Consider the following 24,720-nt stretch of genomic DNA (forward strand, 5'->3'; position numbering starts at 1 on the left):
TCACTACTCTGCACTCACTACTCACTACTCTGTACTCACTACTACTACTCTGCACTCACTACTCTGCACTCACCACTCACTACTCTGCACTCACTACTCACTACTCTGCACTCACTACTCTGCACTCTGCACTCACTACTCTGCACTCACTACTCACTACTCTGCACTCACTACTCTGCACTCACTACTCTGCACTCACTACTCACTACTGTGCACTCACTACTCTGCACTCACTACTCTGCACTCACTACTCACTACTGTGCACTCACTACTCACTACTGTGAAATCACTACTGTGCACTCACTACTCTGCACTCACTACTCACTACTCTGGACTCACTACTCTGGACTCACTACTCACTACTCTGCACTCACTACTCTGCACTCACTACTCTGCACTCACTACTCTGCACTCACTACTCTGCACTCACTACTCTGCACTCACTACTCTGCACTCACTACTCACTACTCTGCACTCACTACTCACTACTCTGCACTCACTACTCACTACTCTGCACTCACTACTCTGCACTCACTACTCACTACTCTGCACTCACTACTCTGCACTCACTACTCTGCACTCACTACTCACTACTCTGCACTCACTACTCACTACTCTGCACTCACTACTCACTACTGTGCACTCACTACTCTGCACTCACTACTCTGCACTCACTACTCACTACTCTGCACTCACTACTCTGCACTCACTACTCACTACTCTGCACTCACTACTCTGCACTCACTACTCTGCACTCACTACTCACTACTGTGCACTCACTACTCTGCACTCACTACTCACTACTGTGCACTCACTACTGTGCACTCACTAGTCTGCACTCACTACTCACTACTGTGCACTCACTACTCTGCACTCACTACTCTGCACTCACTACTCACTACTCTGCACTCACTACTCTGCACTCACTACTCTGCACTCACTACTCTGCACTCACTACTCACTACTCTGCACTCACTACTCACTACTCTGCACTCACTACTCACTACTCTGCACTCACTACTCACTACTCTGCACTCACTACTCACTACTCTGCACTCACTACTCTGCACTCACTACTCTGCACTCACTACTCTGCACTCACTACTCTGCACTCACTACTCTGAACTCACTACTCTGCACTCACTACTCTGCACTCACTACTCTGAACTCACTACTCTGCACTCACTACTCTGCACTCACTACTCTGCACTCACTACTCTGCACTCACTACTCTGCACTCACTACTCTGCACTCACTACTCACTACTCTGCACTCACTACTCTGCACTCACTACTCTGCACTCACTACTCTGCACTCACTACTCTGCACTCACTACTCTGCACTCACTACTCTGCACCCACTACTCTGCACTCACTACTCACTACTCTGCACTCACTACTCTGCACTCACTACTCTGCACTCACTACTCTGCACTCACTACTCTGCACTCACTACTCTGCACTCACTACTCTGCACTCACTACTCTGGACTCACTACTCTGGACTCACTACTCTGGACTCACTACTCACTACTCTGCACTCACTACTCTGCACTCACTACTCTGCACTCACTACTCTGCACTCACTACTCTGCACTCACTACTCTGGACTCACTACTCACTACTCTGCACTCACTACTCTGCACTCACTACTCTGCACTCACTACTCTGCACTCACTACTCTGCACTCACTACTCTGCATTCACCACTCACTACTCTGCACTCACTACTCTGCACTCACTACTCTGCACTCACTACTCTGCACTCACTACTCTGCACTCACTACTCTGCACTCACTACTCTGCACTCACTACTCACTACTCTGCACTCACTACTCACTACTCTGCACTCACTACTCTGCACTCACTACTCTGCACTCACTACTCTGCACTCACTACTCTGCACTCACTACTCACTACTCTGCACTCACTACTCTGTACTCACCACTCACTACTCTGCACTCACTACTCTGTACTCACCACTCACTACTCTGCACTCACTACTCTGCACTCACCACTCTGCACTCACCACTCACTACTCTGCACTCACTACTCACTAGTCTGCACTCACTACTCTGCACTCACTACTCACTAGTCTGCACTCACTACTCTGGACTCACTACTCACTACTCTGCACTCACTACTCTGCACTCACTACTCACTACTCTGCACTCACTACTCACTACTCTGCACTCACTACTCTGCACTCACCACTCACTACTCACCACTCACTACTCTGCACTCACTACTCTGGACTCACTACTCTGCACTCACTACTCTGCACTCACTACTCTGCACTCACTACTCTGCACTCACTACTCTGCACTCACTACTCTGCATTCACCACTCACTACTCTGCACTCACTACTCTGCACTCACTACTCTGCACTCACTACTCTGCACTCACTACTCACTACTCTGCACTCACTACTCTGCACTCACTACTCTGCACTCACTACTCACTACTCTGCACTCACTACTCTGTACTCACCACTCACTACTCTGCACTCACTACTCTGTACTCACCACTCACTACTCTGCACTCACTACTCTGCACTCACTACTCTGCACTCACCACTCTGCACTCACCACTCACTACTCTGCACTCACTACTCACTAGTCTGCACTCACTACTCTGCACTCACTACTCACTAGTCTGCACTCACTACTCTGGACTCACTACTCACTACTCTGCACTCACTACTCTGCACTCACTACTCACTACTCTGCACTCACTACTCTGCACTCACTACTCACTACTCTGCACTCACTACTCTGCACTCACCACTCACTACTCACCACTCCCTACTCACTACTCTGCACTCACTACTCTGCACTCACTACTCTGCACTCACTACTCTGCACTCACTACTCTGCACTCACTACTCTGAACTCACTACTCTGAACTCACTACTCTGAACTCACTACTCTGAACTCACTACTCTGAACTCACTACTCTGAACTCACTACTCTGCACTCACGATTCTGCACTCACTACTCACTACTCTGCACTCACTACTCACTACTCTGCACTCACTACTCACTAGTCTGCACTCACTACTCACTAGTCTGCACTCACTACTCACTAGTCTGCACTCACTACTCACTACTGTGCACTCACTACTGTGCACTCACTACTCTGCACTCACTAGTCTGGACTCACTACTCACTAGTCTGGACTCACTACTCACTACTCTGCACTCACTACTCACTACTCTGCACTCACTACTCACTACTCTGGACTCACTACTCTGGACTCACTACTCTGGACTCACTACTCTGGACTCACTACTCTGCACTCACTACTCTGCACTCACTACTCTGCACTCACTACTCTGCACTCACTACTCTGCACTCACTACTCTGCACTCACTACTCTGCACTCACTACTCTGGACTCACTACTCTGGACTCACTACTCTGCACTCACTACTCTGCACTCACTACTCTGCACTCACTACTCTGCACTCACTACTCACTACTCTGCACTCACTACTCTGCACTCACTACTCACTACTCTGTACTCACTACTCTGCACTCACTACTCACTACTCTGTACTCACTACTCTGTACTCACTACTCTGTACTCACTACTCTGTGCTCACTACTCTGCACTCACTACTCACTACTCTGCACTCACTACTCACTACTCTGCACTCACTACTCACTAATCTGCACTCTGTACTCACTACTCTGCACTCTGTACTCACTACTCTGCACTCTGTACTCACTACTCTGCACTCACTACTCACTACTCTGTACTCACTACTCTGTACTCACTACTCTGTACTCACTACTCTGCACTCACTACGCACTACTCTGCACTCACTACTCTGCACTCACTACTCACTACTCTGCACTCACTACTCACTACTCTGCACTCACTACTCACTACTCTGCACTCACTACTCTGCACTCACTACTCACTACTCTGCACTCACTACTCTGCACTCACTACTCACTACTCTGCACTCACTACTCTGCACTCACTACTCACTACTCTGCACTCACTACTCACTACTCTGCACTCACTACTCACTACTCTGCACTCACTACTCTGCACTCACTACTCACTACTCTGCACTCACTACTCTGCACTCACTACTCACTACTCTGCACTCACTACTCACTACTCTGCACTCACTACTCACTACTCTGCACTCACTACTCTGCACTCACTACTCTGCACTCACTACTCTGCACTCACTACTCTGCACTCACTACTCTGCACTCACTACTCTGCACTCACTACTCTGCACTCACTACTCACTACTCTGAACTCACTACTCACTACTCTGCACTCACTACTCACTACTCTGCACTCACTACTGTGCACTCACTACTGTGCACTCACTACTCACTACTCTGCACTCACTACTGTGCACTCACTACTCACTACTGTGCACTCACTACTCACTACTCTGCACTCACTACTCACTACTCTGCACTCACTACTCTGCACTCACTACTGTGCACTCACTACTGTGCACTCACTACTCTGCACTCACTACTCTGCACTCACTACTGTGCACTCATTACTCACTACTCTGCACTCACTACTGTGCACTCACTACTCTGCACTCACTACTGTGCACTCACTACTCTGCACTCACTACTCTGCACTCACTACTCTGCACTCACTACTCACTACTCTGCACTCACTACTCACTACTCTGCACTCACTACTCACTACTCTGCACTCACTACTCTGCACTCACTACTCTGCACTCACTACTCTGCACTCACTACTCTGCACTCACTACTCTGCACTCACTACTCACTACTCTGCACTCACTACTCACTACTCTGCACTCACTACTCACTACTCTGCACTCACTACTGTGCACTCACTACTGTGCACTCACTACTCACTACTCTGCACTCACTACTGTGCACTCACTACTCACTACTGTGCACTCACTACTCACTACTGTGCACTCACTACTCACTACTCTGCACTCACTACTCTGCACTCACTACTGTGCACTCACTACTGTGCACTCACTACTCTGCACTCACTACTGTGCACTCACTACTGTGCACTCACTACTCACTACTCTGCACTCACTACTCACTACTCTGCACTCACTACTCACTACTCTGCACTCACTACTGTGCACTCACTACTGTGCACTCACTACTCACTACTCTGCACTCACTACTGTGCACTCACTACTCACTACTGTGCACTCACTACTCACTACTGTGCACTCACTACTCACTACTCTGCACTCACTACTCTGCACTCACTACTGTGCACTCACTACTGTGCACTCACTACTCTGCACTCACTACTGTGCACTCACTACTGTGCACTCATTACTCACTACTCTGCACTCACTACTGTGCACTCACTACTCTGCACTCACTACTGTGCACTCACTACTCTGCACTCACTACTCTGCACTCACTACTCTGCACTCACTACTCACTACTCTGCACTCACTACTCACTACTCTGCACTCACCACTCACTACTCTGCACTCACTACTCACTACTCTGCACTCACTACTCTGCACTCACTACTCTGCACTCACTACTCACTACTCTGCACTCACTACTCTGCACTCACTACTCACTACTCTGCACTCACTACTCACTACTCTGCACTCACTACTCTGCACTCACTACTCACTACTCTGCACTCACTACTCTGCACTCACTACTCACTACTCTGCACTCACTACTCACTACTCTGCACTCACTACTCACTACTCTGCACTCACTACTCTGCACTCACTACTCTGCACTCACTACTCACTACTCTGCACTCACTACTCTGCACTCACTACTCTGCACTCACTACTCTGCACTCACTACGCTGCACTCACTACTCTGCACTCACTACTCTGCACTCACTACTCTGCACTCACTACTCTGCACTCACTACTCACTACTCTGCACTCACTACTCACTACTCTGCACTCACTACTCACTACTCTGCACTCACTACTGTGCACTCACTACTGTGCACTCACTACTCACTACTCTGCACTCACTACTGTGCACTCACTACTCACTACTGTGCCCTCACTACTCACTACTCTGCACTCACTACTCTGCACTCACTACTGTGCACTCACTACTGTGCACTCACTACTCTGCACTCACTACTGTGCACTCACTACTGTGCACTCATTACTCACTACTCTGCACTCACTACTGTGCACTCACTACTCTGCACTCACTACTGTGCACTCACTACTGTGCACTCACTACTCTGCACTCACTACTCTGCACTCACTACTCTGCACTCACTACTCTGCACTCACTACTCTGCACTCACTACTCTGCACTCACTACTCTGCACTCACTACTCACTACTCTGCACTCACTACTCACTACTCTGCACTCACTACTCTGCACTCACTACTCTGCACTCACTACTCTGCACTCACTACTCTGCACTCACTACTCACTACTCTGCACTCACTACTCTGCACTCACTACTCACTACTCTGCACTCACTACTGTGCACTCACTACTCACTACTGTGCACTCACTACTCACTACTCTGCACTCACTACTCTGCACTCACTACTCACTACTCTGCACTCACTACTCACTACTCTGCACTCACTACTCACTACTCTGCACTCACTACTCACTACTCTGCACTCACTACTCACTACTCTGCACTCACTACTCACTACTCTGCGCTCACTACTCACTACTCTGCACTCACTGCTCACTACTCTGCACTCACTACTCACTACTCTGCACTCACTGCTCACTACTCTGCACTCACTACTCACTACTCTGCACTCACTGCTCACTACTCTGCACTCACTACTCACTACTCTGCACTCACTACTCTGCACTCACTACTCTGCACTCACTACTCACTACTCTGCACTCACTACTCACTACTGTGCACTCACTACTCTGCACTCACTACTCACTACTCTGCACTCACTACTCTGCACTCACTACTTTGCACTCACTACTCTGCACTCACTACTCTGCACTCACTACTCTGCACTCTGGAAACTCACTACTCACTACTGTGCACTCACTACTCTGCACTCACTACTCACTACTGTGCACTCACTACTCTGCACTCACTACTCACTACTCTGCACTCACTACTCTGCACTCACTACTCTGCACTCACTACTCTGCACTCACTACTCTGCACTCACTACTCTGCACTCTGGAAACTCACTACTCACTACTCAGCACTCTGCACTCAGCTGGTGGTGTCTGTGTGTGCATGGCAGTGTGCGTGTGTGCATGGCAGTGGTGGTGTGCGTGTGTGCATGGCAGTGGTGGTGTGCGTGTGTACATGGCAGTGGTGGTGTCTGTGTGTGCATGGCAGTGGTGGTGTCCGTGTGTGCATGGCAGTTGTGGTGTGCGTGTGTGCATGGCAGTGGTGGTGTGCGTGTGTGCATGGCAGTGGTGGTGTGCGTGTGTGCATGGCAGTGGTGGTGTGCGTGTGTGCATGGCAGTGGTGGTGTGCGTGTGTGCATGGCAGTGGTGGTGTGCGTGTGTGCATGACAGTGGTGGTGTCTGTGTGTGCATGGCAGTGGTGGTGTCCGTGTGTGCATGGCAGTTGTGGTGTGCGTGTGTGCATGGCAGTTGTGGTGTGCGTGTGTGCATGGCAGTGGTGGTGTGCGTGTGTGCATGGCAGTGGTGGTGTGCGTGTGTGCATGGCAGTGGTGGTGTACGTGTGCATGGAACCTACTTGCAATCAGACGTGTTGGTTGTCACCAGAATGCTTCGTTACTGCTGCCGGTAATGCTGCTGGATGCTAGGACGTGAAGAGCACACCACTCACTTGAGTCGGGTCCAGCAACTTTTTGAATATCCGACCTCACTTCCTTCCAGAGGAGGATGCGAGGTCACAGCCACGACACACATAACCACTGCCCGGGTCTCCATACTATTAGGCAGTGAGTCAGTGTTCATCTTTCTTTTCCCGCTCGCCAGAAGTTAAGTCACCCATTCTTTCAGCTCAGTTTGATTCTGGTGGTTAAGTGACACCGCGGGAGCATTTCTTCATCGCTCCAGCGGTACTTAGTAATCGTCTCGGGCGGCATCAATGCTGTAGCGGCTGGGAGCCGACAGAGGGCGCACTAACAGCAACAGTCAGTGAGGTAATAAATAGCATGTGAATAAATGTGACATGCAGTAGACACGGCCCTGATAGGTAAGTGCCGGTGCTAAGCACCAGAAAGCACCGGCACAATTAGCAAAGCAACCCGCTTCTCCCTATGTACTGGCGACCTTAGGCCTGCTGCTTCAGCTGAGGGGGGCGCGCGCAGCCGTGAACGGCGGCTGCGCGCGAGCACTAGCACGCAATCTGAGAGGCAGGGACGGCACGCGACTGGGGCAAGCCGGTGTGTCCTGTTGAAAGAGGGTACCCCTCCTTAGGTGCTCGGTGACTTGTTGGGGGCCTGTTGACGACTGTGCACCTGCCCGTCCTTGTGCAAGACAGTCTGTCCAGTGCTCACCCTCATTTGGCGAACGTCACCATGGAGCGCAAAGACACGCCGAGACGAGGTAGGAAGGGGGGGGGGTGTCTCTGTGTGTGCTTGCGCATGCGCTGCGGCGAGGGGGGGATGTTCTGTATGTGTGTGTGTGTGTGTGTGAGTGTGTGTGGGTGAGTGTGTGTATATGCGGCGAGGGGGGGGGGTGGTCTGTATGTGTGTGCGTGCGTGCGTGTGAGTCTGCTTCCAAGGAGCCATGGGAGACAGGAAGCGCGCGCGACCTGATCCCAGTTCCAAGGTTGCGCGTGCACCTCGTTTGTCTGTCTCCCTTGACTCCTCGAAAGCCAGAATGATTACAAAAGAGTCTCGGAACGACAGATTGCTTCGCAATCTGTTCGCAGTTCCGAGACCTAAAAATGTAGGCCTTTCATCAGAGGAGACAAATAACAATCGACCCATCTCACTGTTACCATTTCTGGGGAAGATATTGGTAAAAACTGTTATTTACTCAGCTTCAAGCCTTCATTGGGAAAACCAACTTACCTCACCCTCTTCAAACAGTCTCCAGAGATTGACACAGTACTGAAGTACTGTGAATATATGTTCTTGATGACGTATATAAAGTTGGTAGATGGCCTTTTTATGATATGCACTAATTACACATGCACTGTCTTGGGGCCAAGTACACTAATTTGTTTAGTGATTGCAATTCCTGTGATTCATAAAATCACAGGCTTTATGACTGCAAGACAAGTTAAAATGTGAAAAAGGTGAAATAAGTGAGTCTGATAAGGATGCAGGAGGCTTGGCATAGAGTTGGCAACCTACTCAGTGTACTCAGCGGAGCCAGCGCTGACGTCACACGCGTTCTCCCCCTCGCGCCCTCCCGCCACGAGCGGAGGCCACGCCCCTTTTAGGCCACGCCCTCCTGTCCCATAACCCCAGAGCACCATAAATTATGTGTAATCCTCGGTCGCGCAGCGGGCGAGCGCAGCGGGCGCGATGTTTGCGCGCCGAAGGCGCGCCTAAGGCAAGCCCGTCTGCGCCCGTCCGCGACCGACCAGGACTAGGGGCTATACCCCCTACAGGCTCCAGCCCATCCACGGCCAAACCCATCTGCTACACTCGCAATGAACTACTAGCTCTTAACAAAACCACCATGGATGCCAGATCGCACCCATGCATTCAAACCAGCCCTGGTCTATCCTATGGACCTATCTCTTGCCGCTCATGCCGATGGTCAAGCATGGGTCAACCCCCAAATGATCACCACACATTCCCTACTAGTAACCAGCTGGAACTGAAATGCCTATATTTTAATGCCAGATCTCTACCTAAACACGCATTAGACATCTGGGACATATTGACATCTAGGACCCCTGACCTGGTCTTTATTACCGAAACAAGGCTATCTGATGCCAGTGCTCCAGACCTGGCCAACGCCCTCCCCCCTGAATACAAAATAATCACACAAAACAGTCAAAGCAAAAAAAAAGGAGGCAGAGTCGGTGTGATTTTCAGAGACCACCTAACATGTCTCACGGAAACGACAACTGTCTGCCCCGAACATGAAATACTACTATTTAAAATTCTCGTGAAGAACCTTATCATACTAGCCGGCGCAGTTGTCTACAACCCGCCAGGACAACAAGTCAGCGTAAGCGCCAAACTATTGAACCAACTGCTTCCATCCTGCCTGAAACACAAAAACTACATGGTCATTGGTGACTTCAATGTCCATTATGAAAATACCAATGCCCCTGGATCGACACAGCTGAAGTATGACATGGAAATCTTGCAACTCAAGCAGTTGATTGAGGGCCCCACGCACTCAGCAGGACACACCCTGGATCTCCTTTTCACTAATATTGAGTCGACTACCATTAAGGAAATCCTCCCCCTGTCCTGGTCTGATCACTCCATGCTATCTTTCTCTTTTAAACTTCTCGGTAAACCCGCGAAGCCTAGACCCACCCCCCTCACCACCAACAGAGCCTGGAGACTAATCAATGACTCCAACTTTCAAAATCACTTTCTTGAGACAGATGTCATCTTGCCAGATGACTCCTCCATCTGCAATAACTTCACTCTGCTAGAAACCGGAATTCGCCAAACGTTAGACAAACTAGCACCCCTGCGGGAATTAAGAAAAAAAACAACCAACAGGGAAAAATGGTACACCCCCCTCCTCAAAAGCCTTAAAAGGGAATGCCAAAAAACTGAACATCAATGGAGACAAACTAAAGACTCAGAAACCAGAGCAAATTATGTCACCAAGCGGAAACAATATATTCTCGCCATTCGAGATGCGAAAAGAGCATTCTTCACGCAACGAATCAATGAAAACCACAACTCCGCAAAAGAGTTGTTCAAAATTGTAAAGGAGCTCAGCAATCCATCCAGCACCTCACAAACCCTCACCCCCTCAACCGAGGCCTGTGAACGTATCAGCACTTTCTTTTCCGAAAAGATTAATAAAATTTGCTCTACCTTCACCCCCTCTCATTCCCCTATCCTACCTAACAACCCTGACGAAAATTCGCCAACATCTGACAAAGACAATGTCCATCCAGACACAGGCAACTCCCCGCGTCTAACCAATTTTCAACCACTTTCCGAAAACGAGGTATTATCGGTTCTCAAAACAATTAAATCCGGCTCTCCTGCAGACCCATGTCCCCATTTTGTGTTTTCCGAAATTGCACCGACACTCTGTCCTCTCATCACCAAACTCTTCAATCAGTCCCTCACCACTGCGTCTTTTCCAGAAACCTGGAAACACGCATCTGTGACCCCCCTCCTGAAAAAAGCCGGAGCCGACATCCTTAACCCGGAGAATTACAGGCCAATTTCCCAGCTCCCTTACCTCTCTAAGGCCTTGGAAAAAATGGTCAACATACAACTATCCAGATACTTGGAAGACAACTCACTTCTGGACTCCACCCAGACCGGCTTTAGAGCCAACAACAGCACCGAAGCAACGTTGCTGGCAGTGTCGGACAGTGTCAGATGCATCACAGATCAAGGGGGATCTGTAGCTCTGATACTGCTAGACCTGTCAGCAGCGTTTGACACGGTATCACACGACTGCCTACTAAACATCCTCCGGAGCAAAGGAGTGCAATCTACAGCGTTAAGATGGATCAAATCATTCCTTAGCAACCGCACCCAAGCAGTGCACATGGGCCAATTACATTCAAAACCCTGTCCCATCGGCTGTGGGGTCCCACAAGGGGCCTCACTAAGCCCCACTCTCTTTAATGTCTATGTTTCATCTCTGGCCGACATTGGAAGAAAGTGGGGCATCGGCATATGTTCCTATGCCGATGACACACAGCTGATGGTGACAATGGATGAAGGGTCGGAAACAACTAAGAAAAAACTACACAGCTGCCTCTCCGAAATGGCAGAATGGATGCGCAACCACTGCCTAAAACTAAATGCCGGAAAATCAGAGATACTACTGTTCGGAGGAGCCAAACTATCATGGAATGACACGTGGTGGCCACCGTCACTGGGATCAGCCCCCATCCCGAAACAGTACGCCAGAAACCTCGGTATCATGATGGACGACGCACTGTCCATGAAGGACCACATACGCATACTCTGGGGCAAAGGCTTTGCAATTCTCAAACTCCTGGCCAAAATTTTCTCTTGGATACCTCTGGATTGTCGACGCACAATCACCCAGGCCCTCCTGGCCAGCCGCCTGGATTACGGCAATGCCTTGTTCGAAGGGATGAACGAGCAACTGTTCTCCCGCCTACAGGTCCTACAAAACCAGGCGGCTAAACTGGTCTGTAACAAAGGCAAGCGAGATTCGGCATCCGCATGCCTTAAAAAACTTCACTGGTTACCAATGCGCCAGAGGGCCACCTTCAAACTAATCTGTCACGCGCACAGAGCCCTCCACAAAACAGGCCCTACCATCCTGCAAGGGAAAATTGAATTCTATATCCCCAACAGGAATCTAAGATCTAACAATTCAGCCCTGGCGAAATCCAAGCGCATCTACAAGGCAAGGTCAGGCGGACGCGCCTTCTCACACCTGGCGGCTAAAAGATGGAATGAGTTACCTGTGGACCTCAGACACACCACAAACTACCTTCAATTCCGCCAAAAATTAAAAACCCACCTCTTTCCCAAAAACTAACCCCCCAGCACAGTCTCAGTAGTCTCCCTATCTTATAGCGCCGTGATATCCCACGGGATGAGTGTCGCGCTCTATAAATACCAGAAATAAATAAATAAAATAAATAAACCTCCTCATGATTGCTTTGGCAAGTATTTGACTGTCATGATGGACAACAGTTGAAACAAGAGGCACCTATTGGGCTTTTAGGAGGAGCAAAACCAAAGCCTCATCAATGAAATGAGTTTGCCCTTCACAGTCCCTCATTGTGTAGATCAAGAAATGTGGATGGCAATACTGAAATGTTTTTTTAATAAAACCCATCATGAGGAAAGGGGTATTATTACATGCTTGACTGTCTTCTTGCTTTCATTAATGCGAAAGTGGTAACATTTGTTTTGGGGTTGTGCACTCTTTACTAGACATACTTGCCAGCCTGCCGTGATCTCAGCACTCCACATGCAAGATTAAAATGCCCAAAACCTATTGTTATTTTTAATTTAATCTGTCTCTTTTTCATTCAGTCTTTTTAGGCCTGACCTTTGAGACAGCATTATCTCTATTTCCCAAAAAATGAATACCAAATATTCATACATAAAGAAGAATTCGGTCAACAGGCTTAAACCGTAAATCAAATTTTGCTTCCAAACACCACACCATGAGGCAGTGTCATTAAATGGGGATTTATGTTCTGACAGCTTTTTAAAATTGCTGTTATAAAGTATTTTGGTGATATTGTAACATTGTACCTTCCTGTGATTTGAGTGATTGGTTAGGTTGTGATTTATTCTTGTCTCACTCACAAACAATAATACTATAAAACACAACAGAGCAGCTGGAATGCGTGGTATTTAAAAAAATCACTAGTAAAACAGCCACATTGCTGTATTAAATTAAATTAAATTTACATTTTTTACTGCACGCATATGGTGTCCATATTTAGGTGGTGGCATAATTTGTTTTTCTCTTCCTATTTTTGTGGAATATACCTAAAAATGTAAAACTTGTTTAAAAAAAATAACTATTACACAAGCCTCCCAAGGACAGACCTACTCATTTGTGTATGCTATTGTCAACACTCTTACTGGTCTATTACGATGTCCGCCCTCCATCGCATCGGGAAATGGGACCTATGTGTGCGGCGGTCCCCCATATACAATTAGGGCGCATCTTGCATTTTTAACATTGTGGTGGACAGTGCTTTCAGCAGCACCCGCCGCAATGTTAAAAAGGCATTTGTGCATTTGCATGCACAACTGGCAGGCACAGGGCGGTGCCTGCCGTGTTGTGCATGCAAATGCAGAGGGGTACCATAGGTACCCCCCATGTGCACCCCACCCCCCAAAAACCCTGGGGTTCCGCAACGGCATGCAGACTCCGCATGCCTTTCCATGGTGGGAACGCAGCTATGGAAAGGCACATCACCGCCTACATCCTGATATGGATGGCGTTGTCTTGCAGACACCGCCACCAAATCAATCCCCTTTTCCACCCGGTCTCCTGTTTGACTGGCGGAAAACCCGCGGACCATCTTTTCGTCCACTGGGGTCCCCCCCGCCATCCTAATATGGCGGGGGAAATGGGAGGCGGGCGAGGAATAATGGTGGGTGGATCGCCACCGCCATACGGGGGGTGGCGATCCGCACAAGAATATAATAGAGCCCTTGGTATCTACAAGCAATTGAGGGATTTCTCAGGCTTTTCAAATTCATTACTTAAATATAATGCAAATACCTCACAGTAAGGAGCTTTTGAGAAACGCTTGAGCATGTTTTCTGATCATTGGCATTAATCTCTTATCATTAGATAGGTCATGCCTCATTTGGGCCACTACTGTGTTGACTGGGACTTCAGGAAGGATATACGTGTGAGCCAAGCTTCTCCTCATAATTGTAGCTGCTTATTCTTTTCTGTGCTCTTGGCTCCCACCTCTGAGGCTGGGTAGTGTTGCTTGATACTGCATTCTACTGTTTATGGATATGAAAGAGAATCCCCTCAGAGAGAAAGAAAAGTTCATCTTTATTACTATTTCTCTGTCATTGGTATTCTATCTGAAGATAGTGGCATCCCACCTGTCTCCCGGAGGACCGATAGCACAGAAGGGTAATTTTTGTTATGTCAGATCCTTTTGTTGCTTTACTTTAAAAAGCAGTTTAGCTGACTGAAGAGAGGGAAGACGCAGTCTCAGGAATTCGTAAAGCTGAGGTCTCAGTTTAGCTCTCTGTTCACAGCTATTAACAAAGGCTGATTTTCTCATTCCCTTTTCGGTTTAAAGAATGGAAAAAAACATCTTTTGAGACCTTGACTTTGTGACTTCTTTGGCCGATTTATATCAACAACAGGAGAGGGACTGAGGGCAATTGTGCCCCCGGCGAGGCAATTGTATTGAATAGAGTATGCACTTCCTGAATGAAGGAGGCAGTGCAGAGGGAGGAGGCTAGGGGGGTTGCTACCCTGATCCTATGGTGGAGACAGGGTGTCTCCAAATTTGGGAAATAGGGCCCTCACACACCCAGGCTGGGTGTCATGCTTCATCATACATGCTGGCACTGCAATGCCTGACAAGCACCCTATGAGGGGCTCTTTACCAGAGATCTTTTTATCCCTATCTGGTTGATACAGTGTGGGTAAAGGGACGAGAGGTGTAGATGTGTATGTGCAAATGTGCGTTGAAAGTGTGGGAGAAGATATTAAAAAAGGGTAGCCAATGGTGCTCTACAGAAACAGTTTTAATCAGGTGAGCCCACTGGTCCCAGTTAAAAGCAGATAATGATGGCCACTTCAGGAATAATGTCCAATAGTGGCTATGGATTTGCAGTCGACATGTTTCTTGCCTGGTGTGTCAAATTGATCTGGTGGCAAATCTTCAGGACCGATTCCTTATGTTCTATCTACGCTATGGTTAGATCACTGATAGTATTGTATTGTGGACCCAACAAATAAAATGTAACAGTGAGGTACCTTGATTTATGAAGACCAACCCAATTTGGGCGAATGACTCGCTCCTTTTAGTCAATGGCGGAGGAACCAAGCTATATTTTTTAGCATCAGTTCAGTAGTTGCTGATACGTCCAGGACCTACCACGTCCTCTGGGGTGCATGACACCCAGCCTGGGTGTGTGAGGGCCCTAGTTCCCAAATTGGGAGACACCCTGTCTCCACCAAAGGATCAGGGTATCAACCCTCCTAGCCTCCTCCCTCTGCACTGCCTCCTTCATTCAGGAACTGCTTATTCTTTTCTATACAATTCTTTGACAAATTGCCTGCTTTTAAATGAAGAAAAAAGGACAGAAAGAGCTCCCTCATAAAGGCATATTTTTCGATTTTTTTCTGCGCATCTCAGATTTAAAAAAGTATTGATGAAAGTCTTCTGGGCATCATACAAGTAAGTACACAAAACCATCCTATCATTTACGAATTCTGAGAAAATACTTATGCTGGAGAACTAAGATTACAGATAAGTCACTTTTCCGTTTTGCTGCTTTAAAACAGAATTCTCTACATCAAAAGGAAATGGAGCAAAATAGTATGCTGGTGAAATTTATGAAGTCATTTATTTTGCAGCAGTAAACATGAATGTTTGTTTTTTGTCTAAATATACAAAAGACAAACATTTATTCCTGATGATGCAAAACAACACTGACCATCTAAAAAGATAAAGAACAAAAGCACACCTCAGGGTATTTATTATTGTACTAAGTAGCACCTATGCATATTAACAACACCCATGCAGGTTATGCAATCTCGCTCATATCTTTTGGCCTAAGAAAAGCTTGGGAATATTCCCATCACGATAAATGTTCATTTTTATCTGGATGGAAAGCAGAACTTAAAAAGTAGATGTCTGTCAATGTAGTCCCACCCTGTTCTTTAATTTATTTATACCGTTAATGGTATTTTATGAATTTGAATAAAGATGTTGAAGTAAAAAGGTCATCTTTATCTTTTCTGTATGTCTTAAAACTGCCAATGCTCTAAAAGTAGTTTACACGGTATGGAGGTGTTAATGTCCATTCAAGTTATTTTGAGGAGTGTTTTCTGAATGAGAAAAGTTACTTTAAGTATGTCCATTGCTTCTTTTCCTCCAAGGGCTGCAAGGTTGTTGGTTGCGCTGGATCTGATGACAAGGTTGCCTATTTGAAGGAAATTGGCTTTGATGAAGCCTTCAACTACAAAACAGTTCCTTCCCTGGAAGAAGCTCTGAAGAAGGCCTCGCCAGGTGGCTATGATTGCTATTTTGATAACGTAAGTTCACACAATGAAGAAGCAAAAACCAGTGTGACATATAATAGCTAGCCATGTGACCTAATCATCTATCTATGCATCTATTTATCAATCTATCAATCTATCTACCTGTCTGTCTGTTAGTCGATCAGTAGACAGATATGTATATAAACAGATAGATAGATCGATAGATTAATTATACGATATATCACCATGACTTTTACAATATGGTATTGTTGGTTGCCGAACTAACAGACTGACTTCTAGTCTTCGTGTGTATGATATTTAACCGCCAATGCTCCTGGTTGCTGTGGGGAAAGCCGTGCAGACACCTGAGGCACCGCTGGGGACTTCAATTCCCAACAGCCCATGCACCTGTATTCACGCACTTAAGAGCTCAACGCCGTACCGTCCACGCCCAGAGGAGGCTGGGCTCGGGCACCCCTCGAACGTGAGAGTTTCAGCACCCTAGGAAAAGCCAGAGCATTCCTCGCAGATGGGGAAACAGCAGTTAACCCCACAACACATGGAGGTGTCTATCTGCACCTTGGACTCTTTCCTTCTAAGGGCTTTGTATGCACTGCATAAGGTAATACAAACTGAGCGCAGGCTCTCCACCAGGGATTTAGTTCCCAGCAATTAGCATTTAACTGTGGAACCCCAACCTGCGGTTGCGAAAGACCCCTCAAATCCCTCAGATCCCATTGTCAATACATTAGTTACCCGGTCAAAGTACCAAATTTTGTTGAACACTGTAGTGCCCAGTATTTCACCCCCCTCGGCAGAGCCCCCCACCAAGAAGAAAAAAAGAGGCGGCACACCGACCAAGTCTACTCAGCCCCCATCTGGAGATACTGATGGTATTTTCACAGTCTCTGAGGCATTGATTTTAAAACTAGAACAGTCAATCACTATCTTGTTGCAACCCCTCCTGTAGAGACTCCCTAACATTGAGTCACATTTAGCTCTACTTACTGCAACAAGGGGTGGGATTGTACGGGGTAATTTGACTGATCAGGCCCCCACAGTTTCAATACTTAACCTTCATGCCATCCCTTGAGACCCCCAAGAAGACCTATTAATTCACAGAAGGATGGTGGAGGTGACTGAAGTAAAGGCCATTCTTTGAGGCACACTCCTCACGCGGCGCAGTAGGACCCGAGATGCACACCCCATCAGACACCTCAGATACCAATTTGTCTTCCGCATCAATCTACCTCCAACAATTCCCACGCACCAAGGACAACAAATGACGGTGGTCCGGACTCTAAAGACTGTGATTGACAAAGGATGAGTGAGAGGATCATGAATTCCGTGCTCTCCCAGGATATGGTAGGCCCAGACCATCTCTCTCACACAACTGAAATAAATGACCATATTCAAAAAATTACCTGGAATATTGCTGGATTGGTTTGCAAATTGCATGACCAGGAATGGTTAAATACCATAACCCTTTTTGACCTAATAGGTTTACAGGAAACATGGGAAACAGGCCCCATTCATATAGATGGTTATCAGTCCTTTTATACCCCTGCACTTCTGTCAATTTCAAGCCGCGCAAGGGGAGGGATTCTGACACTGTTTAAAAACACCCTTGGATTGGAAGTTTTGTCTACCCCCAATGATTCCCCTTGCTATAACCTACTACATTTAAAAGGTCCAGGAGGCAACACTGTGTTTGTATTCAACTATTATAATAACAACTTTGTGGGATAAATGGAAAATATAGATGAGCTACTAGAAGGGAAAATTAACTAACTTTTTCCCACCCTTAAAGAACATATCCCGCATCCTATGGTTAAGCGATTTTAATGCACACAGCTGCTGCTTTTCAAAAACAGCAGTTTGTCGGTTAATTAACGAGGAAGGTGAGGCAATTACCCACTTGGTGCATATACGCACTGAATATATTTATCACCATCAAAGATCTAGGAATAGGGAACCCAACTGACACAAGCACAGACTTGCTTCAAAATACTTTTAGTAACACAAGCTGGGTATCAACTATTGACTATCTGATAGTCTCAGACTGTCGTAAAAAATCAATTTCTGATGTTTAAATAATAGTTCTTAATTATAGCGACCACGTCGCTATCTCCTGCCAAATGGCATGGGAGGGTATTAATACCAACCAGACGAGACATGTAATGCCTATCATAAAAAGGAAAAATGAGATTATTCATAAATGGACATTAAGTAACAAGGAAAAAATTATTCCCATGGTGGTCGCCCACAGAAAAAAGGAAATCATGACCTTTTTAGAACCAGATAATGATCTGTCTAAGGTAATTAGTGCCTTTTGGTTGATCTTAGAGGTGAAAAGTAATTTAACTAACACAAGTTTATCACCAATCCTGTAGCCCCCAGATGGTTTGACTAGGATTGTACCAGGGTCTGTTCAGATCTACACATGGCACTCAGGGCGGTCCCTAGAGATATAGAACAAGTCAAGCTCCTGCGTCGCTTGTGCAAGGAGGCCAGGAACAACAGACTGAAAAGGCTAAAGGAGGAAGCTTGGATATGAATACATCAGTCTGCTATTACATATAGATCCAGAGATTTCTGGATGGTAATCAATGCACCCTTCCTCTAAGCATCTCTAGACCCAAATCTAGATTCTCACGTGGATGAAGAATCTTGGGTCACCCACTTTTCCAATATCTTTGACCCTTTTGGAAAGGGATGGTTTTTACTGCAGAAAGATAATACGCTACCCATAAAACCCACCCTACATTTAATCACATAGAGGTACAGGAAGCTCTTTTGCAGTGATCTACCAACAAAGCTGCATGACCAGACGGTATCCCGATAAATTTCTTCTTAGATCACCCAGATCTTTGGGGACCGGTACTGACAACCATTTTTTATGTAGTTGCCATTGTGGGCCCAGCAGATTCCTGGTAAAAATCTATTTTAATCCCTATATATAAAAAGGGTGACAAATCTGAGCTAAAAAACTACAGGTCAATTTCTCTTTTGGACAGCACCACCAAACTCATGAGGAGACTCCTATTGAATAGATTTCAGGAGTGGGCTGATAATAATAATGTTTTCATTCAAGGTCAATATGGTTTTCGAATCCAAGCCAAACAAGGTAAGCTATACTTGGCATTTATGGACTTGTCGGCAGCATTTGAATGCATTGCTCACCAGTATTTATGGAGGATAATGAAGGAGATTGGCATTGAGGAGGCAATCATTACTTTTATTAGGCAGGTACCCTCTTCAGCTTCGGCCTGCATCTGCTATGGGAGGCACTAGGTGGTTCCCAATAAATAAGGGAGTTTGACAGGGTTGTGTCCTGGCCTCATTTTTATTTTCTATTTATATCAATGGGGTGGAAGCCCCCCTGCTAGAAGCTGCCCCAGATGTACGAAAGATGAACCAGGTGTGCACCACGATCCTCCTCTATGCGGACGATGCTGTCCTCATTGCCCATACTGGCCTAGCACTTCAGAAATTTATAAACATATATGTCAATTACATGCGTAATTTGGATCTTAGAACCAATGTGGTGCAGTCCGTTGTTTTAATTACTGGTCGCAAGGATAAGAAGGCCCCAACTTTTTATATCAAAGGCAGGAAGGTAGCCCAGATAGACACTTTCTAATATTTAGGAGTGAACTACAATAGTTTATTAAATTGGTCTCATATGATAAGAATCAAGGGCTTAATGTTAGAAAAAAGCATCAACGCCCTTCTCTCCTTCATTAAAAAGCTGGGTGTGAAGCCTTTAGATATGGTTAAAAAAGTATACATGGCCAAATCTATCTCAGTCGCTACCTATCTGGGGTCATTCTAACGCCTCAGCACTCCAGACCATTGAAAACACATTCTGGAAAAAAACTAGTAGGCCTCCCTATAAGTTGTTCAAACTTTATTGTTCATTCAGAACTGAATGTCCCTTTTGTGTGTAATCTGGTGAGGCTCACTCCGATCCTTCTTTGGGATTCAGTTTGGAAATGAGAATCCAATAAACTTACCCAGAAGTTCATTGCAGACTGCCTTGCTCTGGAACAATTGCATAGGATCCCTTGGATCACGTATATTAAGAAGACCCTTATTAGGTTAGACTTAGCACATGTTTTTGAAACCCCAAGCAACTGCATCTTTATCTCCAAAAAGGAGATTAAAACACGATTCCTCAACCAGATGGCAAGAGAAAGACATATACTCAGCAGGCTAAAACACTCAGTAATTTCTTATTTAGAGGGACCAATTATTGACGAAGGGGTGGCCCCATAAATATTGTTTGTAACAAATCAACGCCATAGATTTATTTTATTCAGGTTTCGCACAAATCTGATCTCCTGTATGTTGTCTTACCCATAGGGAATTTTCTCATTGCATGATCTCCCGCCTTGGCCCTGTGATGGCGTATGCACCCAATCCACTTTGCACATTATCATCTTTGAAAATTTTACGTAGACCATTGCAAAAGATTTATATTCCCTATAAAGGGCAAAGATAATTTTAGGCATTGTCGCCCTGGGTTGCTTTTTAAAAAATCACTACCTGACCCCCATATTTGTTACAGTGTTGCTTCCTTTTTATGTCTTGCCTGGAAGACTACAAGACTGTTTAATAATTAGGAATGACATTTAATTTTTTTCTGTACATATTGGATGGTTTTTAAATATGTCTCTTAATTTTATGACGACTGGTATTTATTTTGTATGTTATGACTTTACTCTCTAAGGATCGAATACAGTGATTTGACTGACTGACTGAGATTTAAAATTACTTTTAAGCAAGAAGTGAAACTAGATCCCCAGTTGTAACAAAAACCATCTAAATTGTTGTAAATAGTTTTATTACATGTGGTTCAGGTTTCACAGTTTATGCATAAGGGTGACTTTGTTGGAAGATGTAGATTGGCAGAAATTTGGATGCATAAAAGTGTTATTTCTATATTGAGCGTGAAAAATGTCTCATTTTTACAACTCTTTGCAAGCATATATCCAAGAAAAATTGCTAAAAGGAAGCGCCTTGTTTAGAATTTGGCGGTTGCGGACAAACTGTCACAATACTGCAGATATATGTCCTTCGCCATAACTTACCGTCTGCCGTATTAAGAGTCTACAGCATTGTCAAAGGAATCCTCGTGTTCCTTTTGGAATCTTCTTCCCAGTCTAACTCCGCCATCGACATTTTTTGTGCAGACAAATTGGCAGATAGAACAGCAAAAACCTCCTCGCTGTCACCATACCTGCCCTTTGTCCACCAGCTCATCCATGGTGGAAAATACTCCACATTTGCAAGTAAGAAAACTACAAATAGGGGCACTCATCTCACGCCCATGGCACAGTAAACAGGAACAAGATGTTACTGCTGCAGCATATTTTGGAAAAACACCCTGCACAGGTTGTGGACCAATTGACAGCTGACAAGCAAAGATAAGCTCACTCACACATCATAAAGGAAAATGACAATGAGTCAGAGTTTTTCACAAAACTACCTAAAACGTATCAAAATTAGAATGCATACTAATGAAAAGGCTCATCAATTCCCACCCACATGATTATATAGCCATGTGACATATGTAACCATACAGCCCCTGTGGGGTGCTAAGCCACAAACCTTAATGATAAAATCTAATAATGTATCTATAACATGGCTAGATATAACACCCTTGTTATGTTATGTTATGTTAAAGTTTAAAGAGCGCTCAAATCACCCTGGGGCATCACAGCGCTATCTAGGCAGAAGTACACTTTTGAAGACATGTGGATAAATCCAGCCAAGTTACTAGAACAGATATGCTTTCAGCTGTTTCCTGAAGACATTATAGCTTGTAATTTTTCGTAGTTCTTGCGGAAGTTGGTTCCAATACCTTGGCTCTAAAAATGAAAAGGCTCTACCTCCCTTCAAATTAATTGTGAAAATGTTAACAATGAACCTCGCACAAAAAGAATCCTCAAGCGTAAGTCAACCCACAATGTATTCTTGCAATTAATGTTTTACTTCTCAAATGGAGCCATCTCCAGAACACAGATATAAATATAATGCATCTTTACCCCTACACTTGTCCACATAATATATTTGCAGCAATGTTCATAACACCAGGAAACTTTGAAAAGTAAGAAACGCAATAAAAATACAACTTTCACTTTGTTGCTTTAAACCAACGTCATGATGTGATACCCGCCATGCACTGCAGGGCTCCATTTGCTAATATCTATCCAATTCAGATTATTTAGTTGCCAAATACAACACCGCAGTGAGTGCAAAAGTAGGGAAAGCGCTAGATAGCATAGGGGTAAAAATTACTATTCCCACTCCAGTGAGTGCAACAGTAGGGAAAGCGTTGGATAGCGTAGGGGTAAACATTACTATTCCCACTCCAGTGAGTACAACAGTAGGGAAAGTGTTGGATAGCGTAGGGGTAAAAATTATTATTCCCATTCCAGTGAGTGCAACAGTAGGGAAAGTAAATACTTCATATATGAATAAAAATAAATTAAATATTAATACCAATTACAAATTAATTAAACGTAATTAAAAATGTAATATAATATAATAATTAATCAATCAAAATACAAATAAAAATGTATTATTAAAAATAATGACCTATTAATACAAATTATTTACCAATTAACAATTAAATAATTAACAAATCAAAAATAATTCAAAATTTATTCAAAGTAAATACCAATAAATAAATTAAAAAAATTTAAATAATTAGAATTAAATTACTTCCCACCCTATTCCCCTATAAGCCCACAACCTGCGACAGAAAATAAATTAATAAAATTAACATATTTATCAATTAATCAATTAATACAAATTAAGTACCAATTATATTTTAATTAATTACCAATTAAAAATTAATTAACAAATAATTAAAAATAAATACCAATAAATAATTTTAAATATTTAATTAATTGTAATTAAACTACTTCCCACCCTTTCCCCCTATAAACCCACAACCCGCTACAGAATTATATTACGCAAAAATTAAATACCATAAAATTAATTACTTAAAATAAATTATAAAATAAGTATACACTTTTGACACATATACTCACATAAAAACACTTTAAAAAATGCGATATTATTAAAAAATCGATATTAACTTACTTACCTCAAATTCAATATTTTTGTTGTCTATATTCTGTCCATTCGATATTGTGTCCATTCTCTATTTTTGATTTGATATTACTGCTATTCTATTGGATATATTTGTTGTCTATATTCTTTCCATTCGATATTGTGTTCATTCTATATTTTTAATTCGATATTACTGCAATTCTATAGTTTTAACTCGATATTTTGACTGTATACCAATTATTTATATGTAAAGCAAATATTCAATCAGGTCAAATGAGGATGCTCTGGCCACACCCAAGAATTAGGGCATTCTCTATTCTTGCTCTGGGGCTGAAAGTAGCTTTCCGTGGCAGCACACAATTAAACAGTTTGGTTCAATTTATGAACCACGTCAGGCTACAATCCGGTGGTGTTAGTACTTATTTAAATGTGATGCCAATTTTCATTTCCAATATGTCCGATCAGCGTTTGAAAATCCACTCACTATGGCAAGCCAGACTAATAAAGACAGCTACTTTTAGGGCCTACTCACCCATGGCGAGCTGACAACATGTGTTCTGCTTTCTCACAAAGTGAAGGAGCAATAAAGATGCCTTTAAATTTTGTTATCTTGTCACATTTGCTCAGCTTTCAGAGACAGAGGTCAAAAGTCAATTTGTCTTACTATATGTACTTTTTTTCTGTGACTGAAGTCAGAGGATTTTGTAAAGTGAACTGGTTTACAATTGCACTGTGCAAAGCATGTGACATGAAAGGCTGTAAGATTTCAGGCTTTTTGTCTAACACAATGCTGAAATATTTTAATAAGTGGACTGTCCAAGCATTTCAAATATATTTCACTATTTATGAAGACACGTTTTTTTGTAATTCTGTGGTAAAAAAAAAAGAT

The 24,720-nt window shown here is 44.6% G+C and overlaps 1 protein-coding gene across 2 annotated transcripts in view; it reads left to right on the forward strand.

Moving 5' to 3' along the window:
• Positions 1 to 24,720, forward strand: part of LOC147727410 (prostaglandin reductase 1-like) — a 437,573-nt gene that overhangs the window by 228,336 nt on the left and 184,517 nt on the right. For both annotated transcript variants that reach the window (XM_086961489.1, XM_086961490.1), the window contains one exon: positions 16,647 to 16,802. In XM_086961489.1, the coding sequence (XP_086817615.1) occupies positions 16,647 to 16,802 (156 nt within the window). The remainder of the gene's footprint in view (positions 1 to 16,646; positions 16,803 to 24,720) is intronic.

The sequence above is a fragment of the Lissotriton vulgaris genome, chromosome 3_1, assembly GCF_964263255.1.
Source record: "Lissotriton vulgaris chromosome 3_1, aLisVul1.2, whole genome shotgun sequence".
Lineage (NCBI taxonomy): Eukaryota > Metazoa > Chordata > Amphibia > Caudata > Salamandridae > Lissotriton > Lissotriton vulgaris.